The following is a 17,916-nucleotide window of genomic DNA, read 5'->3' on the forward strand; positions in this document are numbered from 1 at the left end:
TACCATTCACAAATAAAATAAGGGAGCTTTTCATAAGTTCTCAATACAAAAAGCACACTACATAGCTGTCACATAAATACATGTCAGTCACTCAGGTACCCAATATAACTTTAAGAAGAAACAACAGCAAACAAATAATTAGATTATCTTTGGTCAGTTCTATGATCAGTTTACTCTGGTAAATTAAATATTGTGTTTTGTCTTTTAGTGACTTCTGTTGCTCTGTTTCCTTTTTTTCTTGCATTTTGTTATATAATTCAGTTTGGTATTGAGAACTAATGTGTGAAAGGAGGACTAGGCATCTGAGTCCAAGAGGACCTAATCCAAGCTGTTGGGCAAAATAGGAGAGACCTTTAGTGAGCATATTTACTTATGCATTCTAAGAGACAATTTCTTACAGGATTTAATTAGGTTATTTTTACATTCAAGACTTCCATTTATTTTTTTCATTTAAAAATTTGTTCAAAAACTTTGTGCATATGTTTGTCTAGCTTGGAAAACATCTGGACCTTTTTGGCACTGAGAAAAACAACACTAGGTTCCTTTGCATGCTTAAGCTGAGAGGCCAGATTAATTTTGGAGAGGTTAAACTTGTATTTTTATTTTACTTGTGCATTAAGAGTTTCAATTCTAATTTAAATGACAGCATAAGCTGAAGCAGCAGCAGTGTCTGGATGAGTTCAACACTAAATAGAATCACTGTTACAACCTGTGAGAGGAAGGGAAGTCAATCAAAACAGTTGTTGCATTTTTGGCAGAAACATTCCCCAAGTCATCCCTGCTTCCCATGCACTGGTTTGCGTGGTATGCAGGCACAAAACCTGCCCTGTTCCAAGGGCTAGACCAAGCTAGAAGATGCTGTCCAGGAGCACACCTTGTGTTCTCCAGGCACCAGTGAGCCTGCAGCACCTGGATCGGGCTGACACCAGCTCAAAATAACCCTCCCTCTGGTGCCTACATCTGGTCAGCACATCTGGCCAGCGGCAGCTGCTTTACGTGGTAGAGCCCAGGGAGTCCCTGTCTTGTGTTCATACTGATGCACCCAAACCAGAGCAAAGGGAACTGGAAATCTGGAGTCTGGCCAATGCAGCCTGGTTCGTCTGTGCACCCCCAGAGTTACCTTATCCAGCGCCCATACGTTGGACAGGGCTTTTGTCTGGAAGGCTGAAGCAATCTGCCAAGGCTCCTTATCTCTCTCACTTATCAGGTTTGTTCAAGCAAGTAAAGATTCGCTTGAAACTCCTAACCTCTTTTGACCTTCCTATTTGTACAGAAATGATCTGTCTGCTAAGGAAAGCACAGGTAATACAGAATAAGCACCGCTTTCCAGAAGTAGGTATATTCTCAACAAGTAAGCTTGCATTCCTACAGCAGTTTTTCTGTGAGTAGTTGTTGGAAATTTGAATATAAAAGCATGTGGAAAATTTGGTATTTATATTAGCAGGATCTTATCCAACAGAAACCCCACAGTTTTTGATTGCACCAAATATTACATGTCCTTGTTAAAAAGCAGTAAGAAATAAAATTAAACAAAAACTAAAACTGTTATAATGCAACTGGCATTCTGGTTCCTAAAGATTACTGGTGATTCTTTTTTCACAGAAACATCTAGTATTCGCCATTGCCAGATAAAGAATAAAAACCCCAGCCATTTAATTTACTAAAGCTTATGTCTACTGTTGATCTTTTCACCATCAGTTGAAGTGCAGGATTCCCTTTGGTGTAAAAGACTTACTAGATTAATACAACCTCAGATAAGTTTGCTAAATTCTTTGACTTTGTCCAACAGTAGGTGATAGAGGAAACATAACACTTTTTGAGGTATTACCTTCTAAAGTTAAAAGATTTACGTAAGTCTGGCGTATTTTTAGTACTGTAATGTATTTCTAATATTGCTGCAGATGGGTGAGATTTCCTCTAAGAGATTATACATTACTATGTTTAAAATACTTAGTAAAGTTTCTCTTATTTGGTAAATGAATTTGTTATGTTCTTGTCAGCACTCACAAGAATGTCGTGTAGTATTTTGTCCTTCATGGACACATAGTTTTTGTTCTCAAGGTTTACATATCTGGATAATTTTTATTGAATAAATATTTCAGCCTTCAATTACTTTAGTTCAATTTTAAACTTCAAAAATCTGTTTAAAAAATCTCTAGCTTCACAAGACGGTTCAGCAAATGAGCAGTGATTATTATTGAGATATAAGAACCTACGCTGTATGAAGTTAAAATATGGTCTTTAGTTTTATGGAATGATATGTAATGTTTGAGTGACTGGAGCTATTATAGATTACTGGGGTTGGTGGCCTGCAGGAGTGCTAGCTCAAAGAGCATAGAGCTTGTTGTCGCTTCATCTGGTGGAGCGCAGTTGGCTTTGGAGGATTGTCACAAGGTTAGGCCACAGCAAGTAGTTTTAGCAGACTGAAACTTGGTTCCTAGTTCTACTCCAGTATTTTTGTAATGAAGTGTGACAAATCTCTTACTAGCTCTGTATGTTTGTATCTGCTTGCACCATTGTTTTGTCACCTCCGTGGTGCGCTTCCTTGCTGTCTGGTTGTGTCATGAACTGAGCAGACAGTATAAGGGTCTTAATGAAGTGGGTTCTTGGGTGTTGGTGTCAGATACAGAACTGACAGGGACATGGGAAAAACCAGCTTTTTGCCAGTGTTACATAGCGGCCTCCCAGATACCAAGACTCCTGCTCTAGGCATGCTTCTCACAATTGCAGGCTACTAAGAGACAGAGAAGATGTTGTGATTTAAAATCCTAGATTTCTGAGGATATGAAATGAAGAAAGGCAGCCTGGCACTGAGGAAGCTATACAAGACCAGGAAAAGTGTAAACTCTTCATGTGTATGGTACCAACTAAAGCTGAGAAAGTAGAGGCAATCTTAGGGATTTGCTGTCAAAGCACATTACAGAGATGAAGAAAAATGCTAATGAAGACGGACTATTTAGGAGGGACCTTAAGGTTAGGCAGAATAAATCTCATATTTTCTGTACAGGACAATGTTATTCTATATATGCAGACAATTTACAGAATATTTTTAGAGGCAATCTCTAGTGGGCATCTCTCCTTCCCAACATTTACTACAGATATTAATAATGGGACAAATTAGACTCTCTTTGCATCACATGTAGATACTTTTCATTTGTTATGTGGTCTCTACCTTTCATATTCTTGGTATTTAATTGGTATATTAAAAGCTCATGGTCTTTTTGTGGTTTGGGCAGCTCAAAAATTTTAGCCAGAGGAAGTGCTAATGTGCATCTGTAGTTGGTTTAGAAACAGGAGATTGAATCCAAGGAGCATTACTAGACAGGCTCTGAATTGATTTGTTTATTTTGTATATGCGTATCTCTGAATCGATTAGTTCGTTTTGTACATGTCTTTCTCACTTCTTCATATCAGATCACAGCTACCTTTTTACGGTCGATGATAGTTTTTGCCCTATCCCTGCCATGCCTTGTGCACGTCTTTGCAAATGAGCACACAAGATAATCACTGAGCAAAAAAAATCAAGGTATAAAATAAAGAGCTACAGGCTTTGGATTAAATATATTCTACTTGGTTTGTCAGATAAGGATGTACAAAATGGGGGAGGAAGGATATCTTGTGATTAAAGGATGGCAGTGAAAACTCGGTTCATTTTATTTTTGGAATAAGTACTCTCAGAGACTTCTGCTTGTGCAATTTATTTACCTCTTTGTGTATCAATTGCGTTGCCTATAAACAAGGATAATAATACTTGAGATATTATCAGTTTGCGAAGTTTAATCCAAGGCTTAATCCATTAGTGTCTTGAAAGGATTTTGGCATCCTCTGATAGAAAAAAAAATATTAAGTCAAAACCAACTGATAATCAACATAATTGTAATTCTCCATTTTCTTAGCTAGGCTTTGAAACACACCATCCATATTTATGCAAATAAAATGACATTGGGATAGCAAAGTTCTGAGTACTCTGCAACTTAGTTTACCAGAGTTAAAATCTCTGTCTCTTCTTCCTCTGAGGCTGAGGATATTGAGAACACTTGAGAAGAGATTCAGCAGTGAGGACTGGGGAATGGGGCTATGGATGGTGGCAGCTGTGGGGCTCATCTCTCGGGAACACGTGCACAAGGATTTTGCTAGGCAAAATGTCCCACCCTGTCTGCCAGATCCAGAGCAGGGTGGCAATAAAATTTATGAAAGATATGAGATATATATCTTTCTCTCACCAACTAAGCATGAAACAGGAGGAAATTATAAATATCTCAGTGACACATAAAATACAATAATAAAAAAAAAAATGAGGGCTTTTATTAAAGGCAGTCTCCTGATTCACAAGCAATTCACATATCGGGGAATCCTTTAAAGACTGTTGATTTTACTAAGCTCTGGATGCAGATGTATACATATCTGCACTGAAATCAAGGTGATTAGATACTTAATTAACAATTAATTGTATGTGTACAAAACTGTTTAGGTATCTGATTTCTACATGTATTTTGTGATACAGCTGTTTGAGGCGGGCTGGAATTGTAAGCCCCCATTTTATAAGCATCATTATGAGGTATGGATATATCTGTGTAAAACAGAATGAGGTCTTTTATCTAGTTGCCGGCTGTAACATCTCTATTTCTTGCCTGTATTCAACAGACTGTGTGTGTACTTGAGCTCCTGCAAACCAAAGATTATGCATACAATGTAAATACAAGAGCAAATAAAAATTATGCGTATGTACATTTATAGCTCCATGCGATAATATCCATGAAATGCTGTTTCAGGTTTGCTGCCTTGTGTTTATTAAGCTTGACTTTAATGCACAGTACTCATTACTTTCATGAAATCTTTTGCCCCAGTGAACAATCTCAATCCCAAGCCTGATGCTGTCTTGCATGGAGAAACTGCTGACTGTGATGGGGTTTGGGTCTGGCTCTTGAAGTGCAGGTCTCTGGTTAGTGTGATTTGTGCTAGCTCTCTTCTAAAATGACAACACAAGGTGGAGACAAAAGGTCTTAATAAACAGAGTTTTTGTTGACTTTTTTTTGAATCTTAAGGCAACCCTGTCTGTTCTTTTCAGGTATAGTGATTTGCTCTCCCATCTTGGAAGATCCTGTTACCTTCTTACCCATGCTTAAGAAATGAACAAAGAAATGCCACATTAGGTGAAGAATGAATGTGATCATATTACAAAATAATTATTGCATCTTTCCTTGCAGACACTTACACAAACTGTTGTCTCTGCTTGCAACTGAAACTGAAGGTGGGGAGATATGGGCAATAAATGGGAAATGCAAGAGAAAATGGCATCGGCATCAAGCTGTATTCCGCTGGGTATGATACCACATAAAGATATTGGAGCGCAAATAAAGCATGTATAACATCAGGCTGTTTTTCTATGCATTGTTCTAGATCTCCATTTTAAATTGATATTCACACTGTGAAGTCAAAGAATAATGAAAAGGGGTTTGCTTTAAATTTGGAGGCCTCATAGAAGTGCAGCTGTAGAACAAGGGGTTCGTTCCCAAATAAGATATGATGCTGAGGGTGAGAAAGGAGGGGAGGATACAAAGCTACTCTGAAGTCATGGCTGAGACCTCTCTGATAGCTATCAGGAAGGCTGTCATATCAGGAAGATAAATTTCTCCCACAGAGAGGATTTCACAGGAAGCCTTTTGAAAAGAAATGTTCTCATAAGTAAATTGTACAGCTCATATAGATTCAAGGTTAAGAGGTTGGTACAACCTCTGTCTAAATGTTAGCAGGAAATAAAACTGTAATAACAGCAGCCTTTCACTGACATCAGCTCCTTATTTATAGGCACCCTAAGGAGTCTCTACCCTTCAGTGATGACAGGGACATGGGTTTTATCTTTCTGTAGCTTAAGTTGCAAACGGATTCTATTACAAGCCCCATTTTCAGGCTACACTACAGATTTCACTCCTAAACGTGGTTTGAAACAAGAGACTTCATGTTTCTTGAAACTACTAGGAGAATTTCACTATAGGCTTAAAGCTGAAAGGACCACGTGTTTTTGAGATACAGATTATTTTAAAAAATTACTCTTACATTTAAAAACTCGACTATATTTGATTGTCTGGGTCAGCTTACAAAAAAAGCATGAACAGGCCATGCCAGGAACGAAGGCTGACAGTAAAGCAGAACTGCAGAAAGGACAAGAAGTCATCCAGAATTTCCTCTCTACTAATATCCTATAAAGCAGGACATGAGAAGGGAGGAAGTCTGGCAAGAAGAGTAAACAGTTAAGCCATTTAAAATGAATTTTCTTTAAAGGTTGTTAGGAAAATATTTTTGTAAACAAGGGAATAAATTGCTTCCAACTGCTTGTTCAGGCATCTGCCTCTGTTGGTTTCCTGATGCATCTTGGCTCATGTGAGGGATGGGAGGAAGGGGCAGCTGCTGGCTGGCCTTTTGAGCTGTGAAGGGCTGAGATTTGTGTTCCGTGAACAGCAGTGAAAGCCCAACTGTGTCACTCTGCTCTTTTGAGTGGCTCTGGTTGCTTGGCATTTCTATGCCTCGTCAAAGACCACACAGTGTCTTTTCCAAAGTGAGCATTTACAGACTTCAGGTTTTCTTTGTCATGCTCAATAATCAAGTAGAATTACCCTGAAAGGACTCTAAATGGTTTCCACATGACCTCAGAGTACAAGTGCTCTGGCGAATGCTGGGAGGATAGCTCTTGTAAGTTAACAACACAAATGAGCGAAAATGGAACATCATTATCTATAAATATTAGCAACATGTTAGCTATGTAAAAAGCATATTTTCAAGCAGGTCATCTAAAAGAAAGAGCACAGTGAAATCCAGCAGCTTCACTTATTTGCTTCAAGATTTCTCACAAACAACGCACAGCATTTAGGGTTCACTGCAACTCTCCCCCTCACCTATGGGGATGTTTGCACCAGACCTCAGGAAACTGATGACCTGCATATAAACCCCTTCCTAAAGCTCAGAAGGCCTGCTAACATCTGCTGAGATTTCACTGCTTCTGTCCACTATGGTCTCGTAAATTTGCCTGTGTGAAGGGCTGCTTCTCCAGAAAGCCAGTGTCAGTGAAACAGGGTAAGGCAAAATTCAGCCCAGGTTTAAAACACAGGATTTTTTTTGAGCTGAGGTTGTAATCTTTCTGTCTTATTTGCACTTCTATGTAAGTATATCTATATATATGCATGTATAATATAAATAAACACAAAAAAGATCTTGTAAAGGATAACTATAATATGCAAAGGTATCCTAGTGAACTTTTTGGTAACTTTCACTTACTATTGCAAACTCTTTGTTGAGAATCATCTGCTCCACCAGTGATGACTCATTGTGGAAGAGGTGAGGCTGCATGTGACTCCACATATGGGGAAACCACCAAAACTCATCGACAGATCTCAACAGCAGGTCATCGCCTTCATCCTCCTCTTCAGTTCCTGCAAAATAAAGGAAGAAAAAGAAAGGTAGGAGAAAAGTAATAGCAGAAAATGCTTATAATTGTTTTTTAAAAACACAAGAGAGGCTGACATAAACCCTAATGTCCTTGGCCTGGATGTCTCACTGTGCTGCAAACAAGTTCTAGCATATCGCAAAAGGAATGAGGTGAATTACTATGGACCATGGTATTGATATTTTCCTATTCCTGGCATGGTGTTAATGGAATTGTAAGCCCCCATTTTATAAGCATCATTATGAGATTCTAACAAGAGTTAATTTTCAAGGGCTGACTGTTGTGCAATGTGATGCACTAGGAGTAAGTTCAGGCTCCCCATGAAGGTAGAGATTGGATGAACTTGTACCCACCTGCTTTGGTCCTGGCAGACACTGTGCAACCAGAGCTGGCCAGGGCGGCATCACAGAGCTGTGTGCCGGGGGCTTGTCAACCTCACCACTCCTACCTACCTCATTATTAGCCTCAGTAAATTGAAATCTGATAATTTCTGATTCGGTGTGAAATACATTTGCAACAGGTTCAAAATATAACCAGGTGGAAAACATGTGATGTAATGACGAAAAGGGGTTCCAAATGTTGTTGCCTATGTTTCAGTGTTCAATTTTTGCCAAGTTCAGCCTTGAAGTAAAAAGAATGAAAACTTCTGTGTTAGTGAAGTGTACCTGCTTCAGGCAGAAGCAAGCATGTGTGGTTATAATGCAGAAAACCTTCCACTGAGAAAGGGTACAGTGCTGCTTCCACTATCTGCAGACGTGTCTAGCGTGCTTTTTCAAATCAGAAAGGCAAAGTCACATTTCACTAACTTCACCTCAAGTTATCCGACAATATTTGGTTTATTAGCAGGCTTCCTTCTTGCTGCTTGACCATTTAAGTACTCTTATTTAGCTTCAGTCAAAGAAATTATTGACAAAATCGATCTACAAATGTGAACATAGTTGTTTTTTTTGTTTGGTTGTTTTTTTTTTTTACCAGCCTTTCACAGTTTTGCAAAACTCACTAGAAGAAACTACTCCATGGATGTCACTGTTAATGTTTGTGGCATGAGGTGGGAACATACAGAGATGGCTGTTCGGTGCATGTACTTCTGCTCTTTTTAAAATTTTTTTTCACTTCTACAATGTCTTTTTGAAGGAGAGCATTACTTTGAAACTTTCTCCTAGTGTCATTGAATCACTTTTCCTCCCTCTTTGTAGCACTCTACGAGTTCTAAGAAAGCATAAAGTTACTCCTGCAGACAGGAGTGCTACTGGAAAAAGAAAACCACCTTGTTTTCTAGGTGGTTCCTTATTGAAAAGAAAGAACTGATGACTGCTCTTCCTGTGAATGGCTGCTCCTTTGTGCAAAGCTTCTGTGCAGTGTGTTTGTTGAGTGATCGCTATCTTGTTTTGGGGTGTACGTATTTCACTTGTAGTCACCCAGGCGTGTGCAAGGGAAATGTGATTGTGGAGGAAAAACCTAACACAGGCTTTCAAAATCAGAGAGAAGAGAAAGGGATAGGAGTTTGTGAAGCCATTGAAGATCTCTGGTAACCCAAAGGTAGAAAACCAAAGGGAGGGATGAAGGGAAAAAAATGGATATTTGAAATATTTAAAGAACTGCAATCATTTGACATAAGATTTAGGTCAAAGTATAATTTAGTGCCTTATTAATATTTGAAGTAGAGTATGATTCTTAAAATAATTTCATTATTAGACCCCGTATTTTAAAATCCTGGTTTTTGCTACTAATTTCTTGAACATTCACATGCAATTAATCAAAATTTGGACTTTTTTTTCAACTGTAAAAAGAATCAAACAAGATAAAGCTAACACTTTCCAGTTCAAACAAAAACAACCCCACCCTGTAATGGCAGAGCTGGAGCAGAAAAGTTTGAACATGTGGTGGTGGTGTTTCTTGTGAAGATAATTTTCTTTACAAGCATTTAAAGAGAGTGTTGTTTGATTTTATTATATTTATATATTATATTTATATAATATATATTACATTTATATATATATAATATTTATATATTATAAATCCTTAAGTAGAATTATTTTAAAAAATCTCATACAAAGTTATAATACAACATTTGGTGAGGTCTTATTGTTTGAATATTTTTGCAAATCTCTTATTAAGAGTATTGGAGGCAAACCAAAGGATTTTGAAGATTTCATTTCTTGTACAATCAACTTCCTCTGTGTAACTTTCTATCTGTATTTTAATGTGAAATCTGAAAAATACAGTAGGCACACAATCAAGGAGGTGAACATGTATCTGTTTTGAGATGATGTATGTACTTTACACAGGCAATAATTCAAAGTTTGTGCATAATAAATAATCCCACATTTTTAATTTATAGGCATCGTTTGAGCTCAAAACCGAAACTAAGTTTGAAGTTGCTATCAATAATCTTCTAAATCTTAATACAGATCCTTATAACAGATTAATTCCTATTGCCACAACACAAACAAGTAGAAGATGTTTGTTAAAACTAAGTAACTAATAGGGTCTACTCAGTTTTTTGCTAGTGGCCTGAAGTCTACAGTGCACAGTTTACCCATGCCATAGAAGGGAATGGTGGTGGTGAAACGATGAGCAGTAAGGCTGATGTGTCAGCTATTGTACTTGTGAACAGGCATAACAGCTAGCACTGGTATTTGTGGTACAGATATCAGCAACAACTTTTGATGAAAATGTATAACTGTTTAATCTGCCAACACGTTTCCAGGCTCATCTTCCTCCTGTAGTTTTAAAATGATCCAAGTTTTGGAAAGGAGAGCAAAATCACATGTTAAGGAAGTCAATAAGACACCCTAGTTGCAGTGCACTAATAAAACATGTTGAATATCTGCTACTAAAAGCCTCTCTGGGTAAATAAGCCACATTTGCAGTAATTAAAGAATACATTTCCATGGTGCATTTACAATGAGTCAATAAAGTGTATATTGCATGGAGAATACTTTGAAATCTTTTCGCTAAGCTGATATGACAAAACGCCACCATCAAGCTGTAAATGAAGTGCTCACTTAAGAACTCAGATACATCGCTGAGGACAGACCTTAGGACAGGTCCCTTAATGGAGGCAATGACATGCTTCAACTCCTTAAGCAGTTTTGTGCTATTTTTGTAAGCTTTAGAACCTTACAAGGACAGGTACACACACACTTTCTCCTATTTTCTCTCTCTACACCAGTAGCAAATCTGAAATTGGTCAGAATTACATCAACTGGGCAAGAAAACCTGTGGACTGGTTGGAGATGGCTTCACAAGGGACCAGTAACAGCACATGCAGCTGTTGGGATTAACAAAGAAAAAAAATGTATTGGCAGGTCAGGGCTTTGATTTTATAGAAAGGCTACATGTTTTGTGCCAGCCACTCTTCCAGTATGTCATAGTACTTATAATAAATTATCTCTTTCTCCCTCTCCTCTCCTTCTTGAATTACCTTTCCTTGCAGTGGACACTGTAATGACTGATACCAGCTTTACTCTGCAGGTGGCCACAACCAAGCAGCATCCTACTTTAGAGCAGCTCAGAGCCTCGGGCTATTTTTGTTTATTTTGCTGTGTTACGTGCGTGTCCAATTAATCTTCAGAAGGAATAACTATACAGTCAGGTCAAGATGAAGTGAGCAGAATACTGAAGGTCTGTCTCCGATGTTGCTCTCTAATCACAGGTCTGCCACTGGCTTGTTATATGACTCCAGGCAAGTAATTCCATCTCTCTCTACCTCTCATTTTTCTCAGGCTCTCCAGCCTATATCTTTAGTCTGTAAGGTTTCCTGGGCAGCAGTTACTTAGCATTATGTGCTCAAGCAAGGGGAAAACAGCCTGGACTTCAAAAGTGACAGTGATACAAATACATAATTTTGGTTTCCTTCTCTCTACTCATCCCTCAAATGCTTCCTCATCTCCCCCTCTCCCAGGGACCCCTGTGCTCTCCTAACGGGTGGTGGCAGAGACACGAGTGGTGGGTAAACTCATCTGTTTGGTGTTCAAATACTGGCAACGAAGAGAGTACTGCTATGCCCTCACTGAGAGAGGTGACTTTCATTGATCTGCCTTACCCCACAGCTGCCCTGCGGCCCGTTACAGCTGGAACTGCATCATGCCTAGATTTTAAACTTATCCTCACATCTTTTTGCTGTTGTAATGCTGCCTTCTCTGCTCCAAATAAGCTTCCGTGCTTTCCTAGGTTCACTCACCAAGTGTCACTAAATGTGGCTGAATGGATTGGCAGCTGAGGATTTCGAAACTGGTCTTCAAAGGTGAGGAGGGTATGGGGTTTGGAAAGGAGGAGGACAGGAGGTGTCCCTGTTAAAGTGAGCTGCCAAATATGTATCCTTTTTTTTTGCCTTAGCAGTACTGGGGAGCAACATGGCTCAGTGGCAGCGAAGGGGAACCCTGAGTGGGGGTGCAGCAAAGTGTTCATGAGAAGGCAAAGGAGGAGGGGGGAAAACAAGGAAACAAATATACCAATGGCATTGTGCTGTGGTGAAATGGAGTAAAAGACAGAAAGGAGTCTTAGAAAGGAGGAGATGTAAAAGCATGTAACTTTCCACAATAAAATAGTGCAAGTGAGGTGCAACTTGTTACTGCATAGAGTATGAAAGGAGCAGGGTTTCTTCACAAATCTCATTTTGTTTTTCTTTTATCATCCCCCCTGATTTGCAGACCACTGAGATAGATTACCTTTCAGTCATAAAAAAATCTTGTGCATCCCATTCGAACACATGCCTCCTCAGAGGTTATGAGACATGATTTTTTCAGTCTCGAATATTTCGTCATACCGATCACACTGGAAAAACCTTAGTATGTTTTCTGTGCTGTCCTGTCTTTTGCAGAACTATGGAGATCTCATCAGCTACTTTGCCTCTATAACTCTAAGATTCACTACCATGTGTCTTTCAGAAAAGCACAAAGGGCGTCTACATGTTCCTAAGAAGCTCATCTGCAGCCTACATTGCCCCTTTGCACAGCGAATTAAATTCTGGATACTATTAAAATGGTGGAGCATGTATTTCCCACTATTCTACTCAGTCAATGAGTTGTTTAAAAAGGGCATGTTTAATGCTACTTTAAAATCCTGTCACCTATTTAACTGTAGCTACCTGAGAGCATGAAGTTCCTTCTTACCTGTGTGGTAAAATTTTCCTGAAAATCCAAGGTTGAAGGTAAAATTTGCAACCTGAGTGCGCAGTAAATTTTGAGTCTCTAGTAAAGCCTGAAATAAATAAGAAATTAACATGGATTTAGAAAAATTGATATTAATTTTTGGAATGCCTCATTTTAAAAACTGTATCCAACTGAGGTGATACAAAAAAAGAAGATCCTGTGAAATGTTTCACGGTTTATTTTGGGCTTTTTTTTTTTAAATACTATTACAATTAGCTTAATTTATTCCATCAATTTGATGGTCTAGCAATGCTAGTAATAGTACTTAAGTACCAAAGTATGTGATGATTTTGTAACTTGGACCAAGATACTATATGTTATTTTCAGTGATTTATGACAGGACTTGAATCCAACCATTCAGAGGCAGCAATATACTAAGTCACTAAGCCACCCATGCTTTAGATTATTCATGAAGCTTGATAAAATGTGCTTAACACCCAAAGTAAAATTAGGACTACTACTTGCAATCCAGATGTGGAGGTGTTGGGATTTACTTACCTGAATACCAAATTCAGCCTGAAGTTTAAATGAGCAAACCTCCAGTTTTGACCTATGGCAGAAGTACTGTCCACTTTTTTCATGTCAGAAATTAAGTCTGTTTATTTTTATTCTCTCATCCAAGCAAAAGATAAGACCAATCTAAATGAAATGGAGGAAAATGATGCTGCTTTATAGATGAAATAAGTATAGTCTTTGTCGCCTATCCAGTCTTTCATGGACATATTTCCAACCATGAGAGAAAGAGAAAAGAGAGTGTCTCAGTCTGCATAAGCTATCTACATTTAAGGTTGTTGATTCTACACTACTTGCTGTGCAGATATCTTTCCACTTTGAATCACCAACCCATATAATCTGGATGTGCTACATATGTAAGATGGATGGTGCATTTATCTCCCTATTGGTCTTGCCAACGTTGAATGGGTTGTATGCTCTATTTTAATCAATTTTCTGTATCTCCATTATGTGACTCTTGAGAACTTTTCCCATTATCTATTAATAACATTTCTATTGATTGAATGTTCATGTTCTTGCACAGTTCAAAGACAAAATGAACACAAAGGTTTATACACAGTCCGAGTCCAGCTAATGTTTCCTTTCATTTGGAAAGATCACATTTTGTATGGTCATTAGTCATTTCACTTATTATTTCAGAAAACTACTTTTACCTTTTTGCTCAGCCCAATGGTCTAATTTAAAAAACAGCAAAAAACTCTACTCGTTGACCATAAACCAAAAGTATAGTAGTCAGTCCATAGTAAATTTTGAGCCCAGGATTTAAGCAGCTGAGATGTGGACTGATGGCCGGTGCAATCCTAGTCCAGAGTGGAGCCAAACTAGGCAGGTAGGGTTTCAATGGTGTCATGTTTTGTCACATGTCCTTTGCACTGCAATGGGTTGGGAGGTGCTGTCAACTACTGTCAGCCTTTGCTGTAGGCCATTAACTTCTTAAAGTTACTGATTACATGCCAATTATAATATGTATTTGGGCACTGTGCATGTTGGAGCTCAAGTCCCTTCTGAAGCATCATTTGCTAACAGCCATCTTCTAAAGAGGCATCATCTGGGTGCCAGGCAGCTTGGGAGCATAATATAAAAGGTTGTCAGTGTGTATCTGTCTTCATTTTTTCAATAGAAACATTTATTGTGTGTTAAGGAAGATGTGAAACAAAGATAGTGGTTATCAGCTCAAACAGTCACCAAGCAAATTCCTTTCCTTGCTGAAGGAAAGGAATGAAGTAATCTAATGACAGTAAATCTTGTGCATTAGCATTGAATATCAAGATAGCAGTATGGTTTCCAGCCTGTCTTGCCAGACATTTAATATGTTGATTATTTCAATCCTACGACAGTTTCACATGTGGGACTATATTTACATAATATATAACAACTAAATGTTCACTAAAATGTAAAACCTTAGAGATCTGTTAGCTAAGACACTGAAGAAAATCCCCAGCTGGTAAAAACTGGCACTAAATTGACACCATAAAACTCACAAGCATAGAATCTGAGTCATTATATTTTAGAACATAATTCTCCAAGCTATATAGAGCATTTTATATACGTTGAGAAAGACTGATGGGCTGAGCAAAATCAATTCAATTTTCCTTTGAGGAAAGAACACCTCAAAGAATTATCATCACTTAACATATAGTTTAAGAAGGTGCATGAAACAAACATTGCTATATCACTTTGTTTTTTCTCTCCGATTTCCCTAACACTCATGTCTCAGTAAGATGACAGAACTGCAGGGTAGGCAGAAACCTTTCAGACCAGTGAGGTCTCATTAAAAACACAGAGCAAGGATGAAGATGTAAATCCTGTAACCTGCAGTGTGTCAAGCATTTTTCTATGTCTAAAGGGCAAATCTGCCACTCAAACTGGGTTTTTTTGGTACTAAAGACTTTTTAATTGTAATTGCCATATATGCTTAATAACTTAAATAATATGCAGCTAGACTTCGTCTTCATGACCTCACCTAATTTAATAATAAGAAGATATTATCAGCTCAGTCAGTCCAAACGTATTTTGTCACTACATGCCTGTTTGTAGGGGGGAGGGCGACATCTTCCACATTCTTAAGATAAAAACCAATCTTTATTTAGGTGATTAGGGTTTGCCTTCCCTATTTTTAATAAATAGATATTAACCCAAAATTGCTAATGACTCATAATGCCTTCATCGGTAATTTTGTACATTAAACAATGAGAACTTTTGTCTCCTGTAGGTACAGACTTTAACAGCACATGGCAGAGAGAAGTGCTGTGGCAGGAAAAGAGGAGACAGACAGAAAGCATTTATTTTATTCTGAAGGGTTTTGAAGAACGAGGAAGGGCTATAAGATTTTAGCAGCTGGAAATCATACCTAATGCCAGGTGCGAACACAGCTATTCACACTCTGCCTTGGTCCTGCCATGCTGCCCCCAGCTTCCCTGGGCAGCCCCCCTTCCATTCCCCGGGGGCTCACCCGTCCCTCTCTCATCCCCGCCCTCTTTGCTGATCTTGGGACTTTGCTGCCTTCCCTGAGGGAGAAACTTTGAACTTTGGCTGACAGGCACTGCCCACAACTTCAGAAGAAGCAAAATTTATATATAGGAATGCAGATTACGAAAAAGCATGACAAATCTTATATTGTAGAGACTTTTCCCCTGGATGTTTCAACTGACCACAGTATTTAAGGTCTATCTGCCCATGTGTGTCTTTTTTTTTTTTTTTTGTCGAGTACTGAGTCTTAAAAGAACTGTAAGTGAAGGAAAGGTATTTGCATGTGAAAATACAATTAGTATTCTCCATTGAACTCACAGGGGTGTGTTAAACCAACAGCTGGAACCCACTGTGGCTATGTTTTTGGACAGTTAAGTAGATCATGCTAAGTAGTTATCGTTCTCCAAGGAAAGAACCACTGAGCATGCCTGCACATGGCAAACAGGCATGTCTCAGTGCCAGGCTAATTAAATTGAATTTTTTTAAGGTAATCTAAACTGTCCTTTCAAGTACGAAAACCTTAATTGCCTGGAATCTCTCAGAACTCATGGGTTTCATTTATTAATTGATTCTTTGTTTTGTCAATGAAGCTTCTCTCTGTGACATCCACAAGATATGGTTTCTTCTTTATATTGCATTTACATTCAACAGTATTTTGTATTAATCCATATAATTACCTTTTGTAGATTTGAAGTTGCTGTGTCTTTATTCTTCATAATTGGTGCTTCTATTAAGCAGAAGTGATATTTTCCTGCTATGTCCTGGTTAATTATAACTCTATCCTTCATTTACATAATAAACTTTTTGGGGCAATTTCTGCAGTAACATTTCATGCCTAATAGGAAGCAATTTACTTTCTTTATTAAGTACGTTAAAACTTCATGCCCCAGACATCATTGACTGTAAACATTTGATTCTGCTCAAATTTAATGCACCAAGGCATTTTGCTCTGCCATATTAGGTTTATTTATGTGCTATGTTCTGGATTGTTAGCTGCTAATGAGACTTCAACTCTTATTGCTCTAAGGCCTGAACACTAACCTCATTTTAATGAGTTCATTATTTGCTGCCTTCTGAATGGAAAACAACAAATTTTCCTTTTAATTAAAGGTCAAAACACCTCCGGCTAAGGAAAGTGAAGAGGTTGTCAAATCCTTAGAGAAGGTAAAAGAATGACTTTTTCTGATTTTGATGGCAAGCAGGGGCAGGGAAGGCTGAGGTAGAAGGTGTTTCTCTGAGGACCAAAACTCCAAATCTAAGATAAGTGATAACAATCCTAAAACTTGTTCCTAGTGTTCCCAAGACATTGTAAAAAAAAAAAAAAAAAAAAAAAAAAAGGCAACCCAAAAGTCAGCCAAAGTAATTAAAGAGGCTTTACTCCTAACCCAAAGGTCTGTGTGGATCAATAGTACTGCTAAACCAAGAGCCCTTCTTTGCATGTGCAATGACTTGTAGGGTGCAGAGGACAGATGTCAGATTAATTGAGCCAACAAAAACTAATCCCATATTTCTTATCAGGGAAAGTGAGGCAAATGTGATCAATACTGAGAGCTGTTTGTAGTGAGACAGAAGTATATGCAACCGTGTGTTGTGTGTGTGTGCATATGCATGTAAAGGGGGTTGGTGATCCCTTTCTCTGAAAATACAGAGTGGAGACTTTGATCCTTTTTTGGTTTGACTAATCAGAGGAATTAATATGCAGATCCTTGTCCTTTGTCTAACATTTTATACTTGGTCACCATCTTAAAGGCAAACTGACAAGCGTCATTTCATATGCCTCTCGTTCAAGAAGCTGCTCACAATGCACGTAATAGTATTAGAGATGGGAGGAGTATTTGTGAAAGAAGCAGCCAGCATCTGTGAGAAAAGCTGGTGAAAACTTAAAATCTGGTTTTGGTGGCAATTCCTAACAGTTTGTGAAAAATAGACGTTGTCATTATCAATTTAAAAGAACGAATCCTGTCTGCAATTACTAACCTAAAGATGCGTAAATCCTTTCAGTTTTAGATCAGTCTGACAAAGATAAAGGTGACTTGCAAAACACCTAAGAAGAGAGACTGACCTTGCAGCTTTAGACATTTTGAAGCCTGCATGATTAGTTGAGTCTTTCTTTAACACACACCTTGAGACTGTTGGATAAAGTGTCCTTTAGCTGAACACTGCTCATTACATGCTAGAAGGATTATGTTGCAATATGCAAATGTGTAACCAATTGGCTCTTCAGGACTGCCCTGAGTGTGATAAGATTTTGTATATAATGGCTATTACTTTTCTTTCTGGTATACTGGCTTTATTCCAGTATCCAGCCTTGTGCAGCTCTGTAATAAACGATATCTC

General features: G+C 38.3%; 1 protein-coding gene across 1 annotated transcript in view; it reads right to left on the reverse strand.

Annotated features, from left to right (window-relative positions):
- Nucleotides 1-17,916, reverse strand: part of LOC135988121 (bifunctional heparan sulfate N-deacetylase/N-sulfotransferase 4) — an 87,058-nt gene that overhangs the window by 46,254 nt on the left and 22,888 nt on the right. The window contains exons 2-3 of the mRNA XM_065633799.1: nucleotides 12,559-12,646; nucleotides 7,273-7,427 (exon numbers count right to left, since the gene is read on the reverse strand). Coding sequence (XP_065489871.1) covers nucleotides 7,273-7,427; nucleotides 12,559-12,646 — 243 coding nt within the window. The remainder of the gene's footprint in view (nucleotides 1-7,272; nucleotides 7,428-12,558; nucleotides 12,647-17,916) is intronic.

This window comes from Caloenas nicobarica, chromosome 4 (assembly GCF_036013445.1).
Source record: "Caloenas nicobarica isolate bCalNic1 chromosome 4, bCalNic1.hap1, whole genome shotgun sequence".
Taxonomy (NCBI): domain Eukaryota; kingdom Metazoa; phylum Chordata; class Aves; order Columbiformes; family Columbidae; genus Caloenas; species Caloenas nicobarica.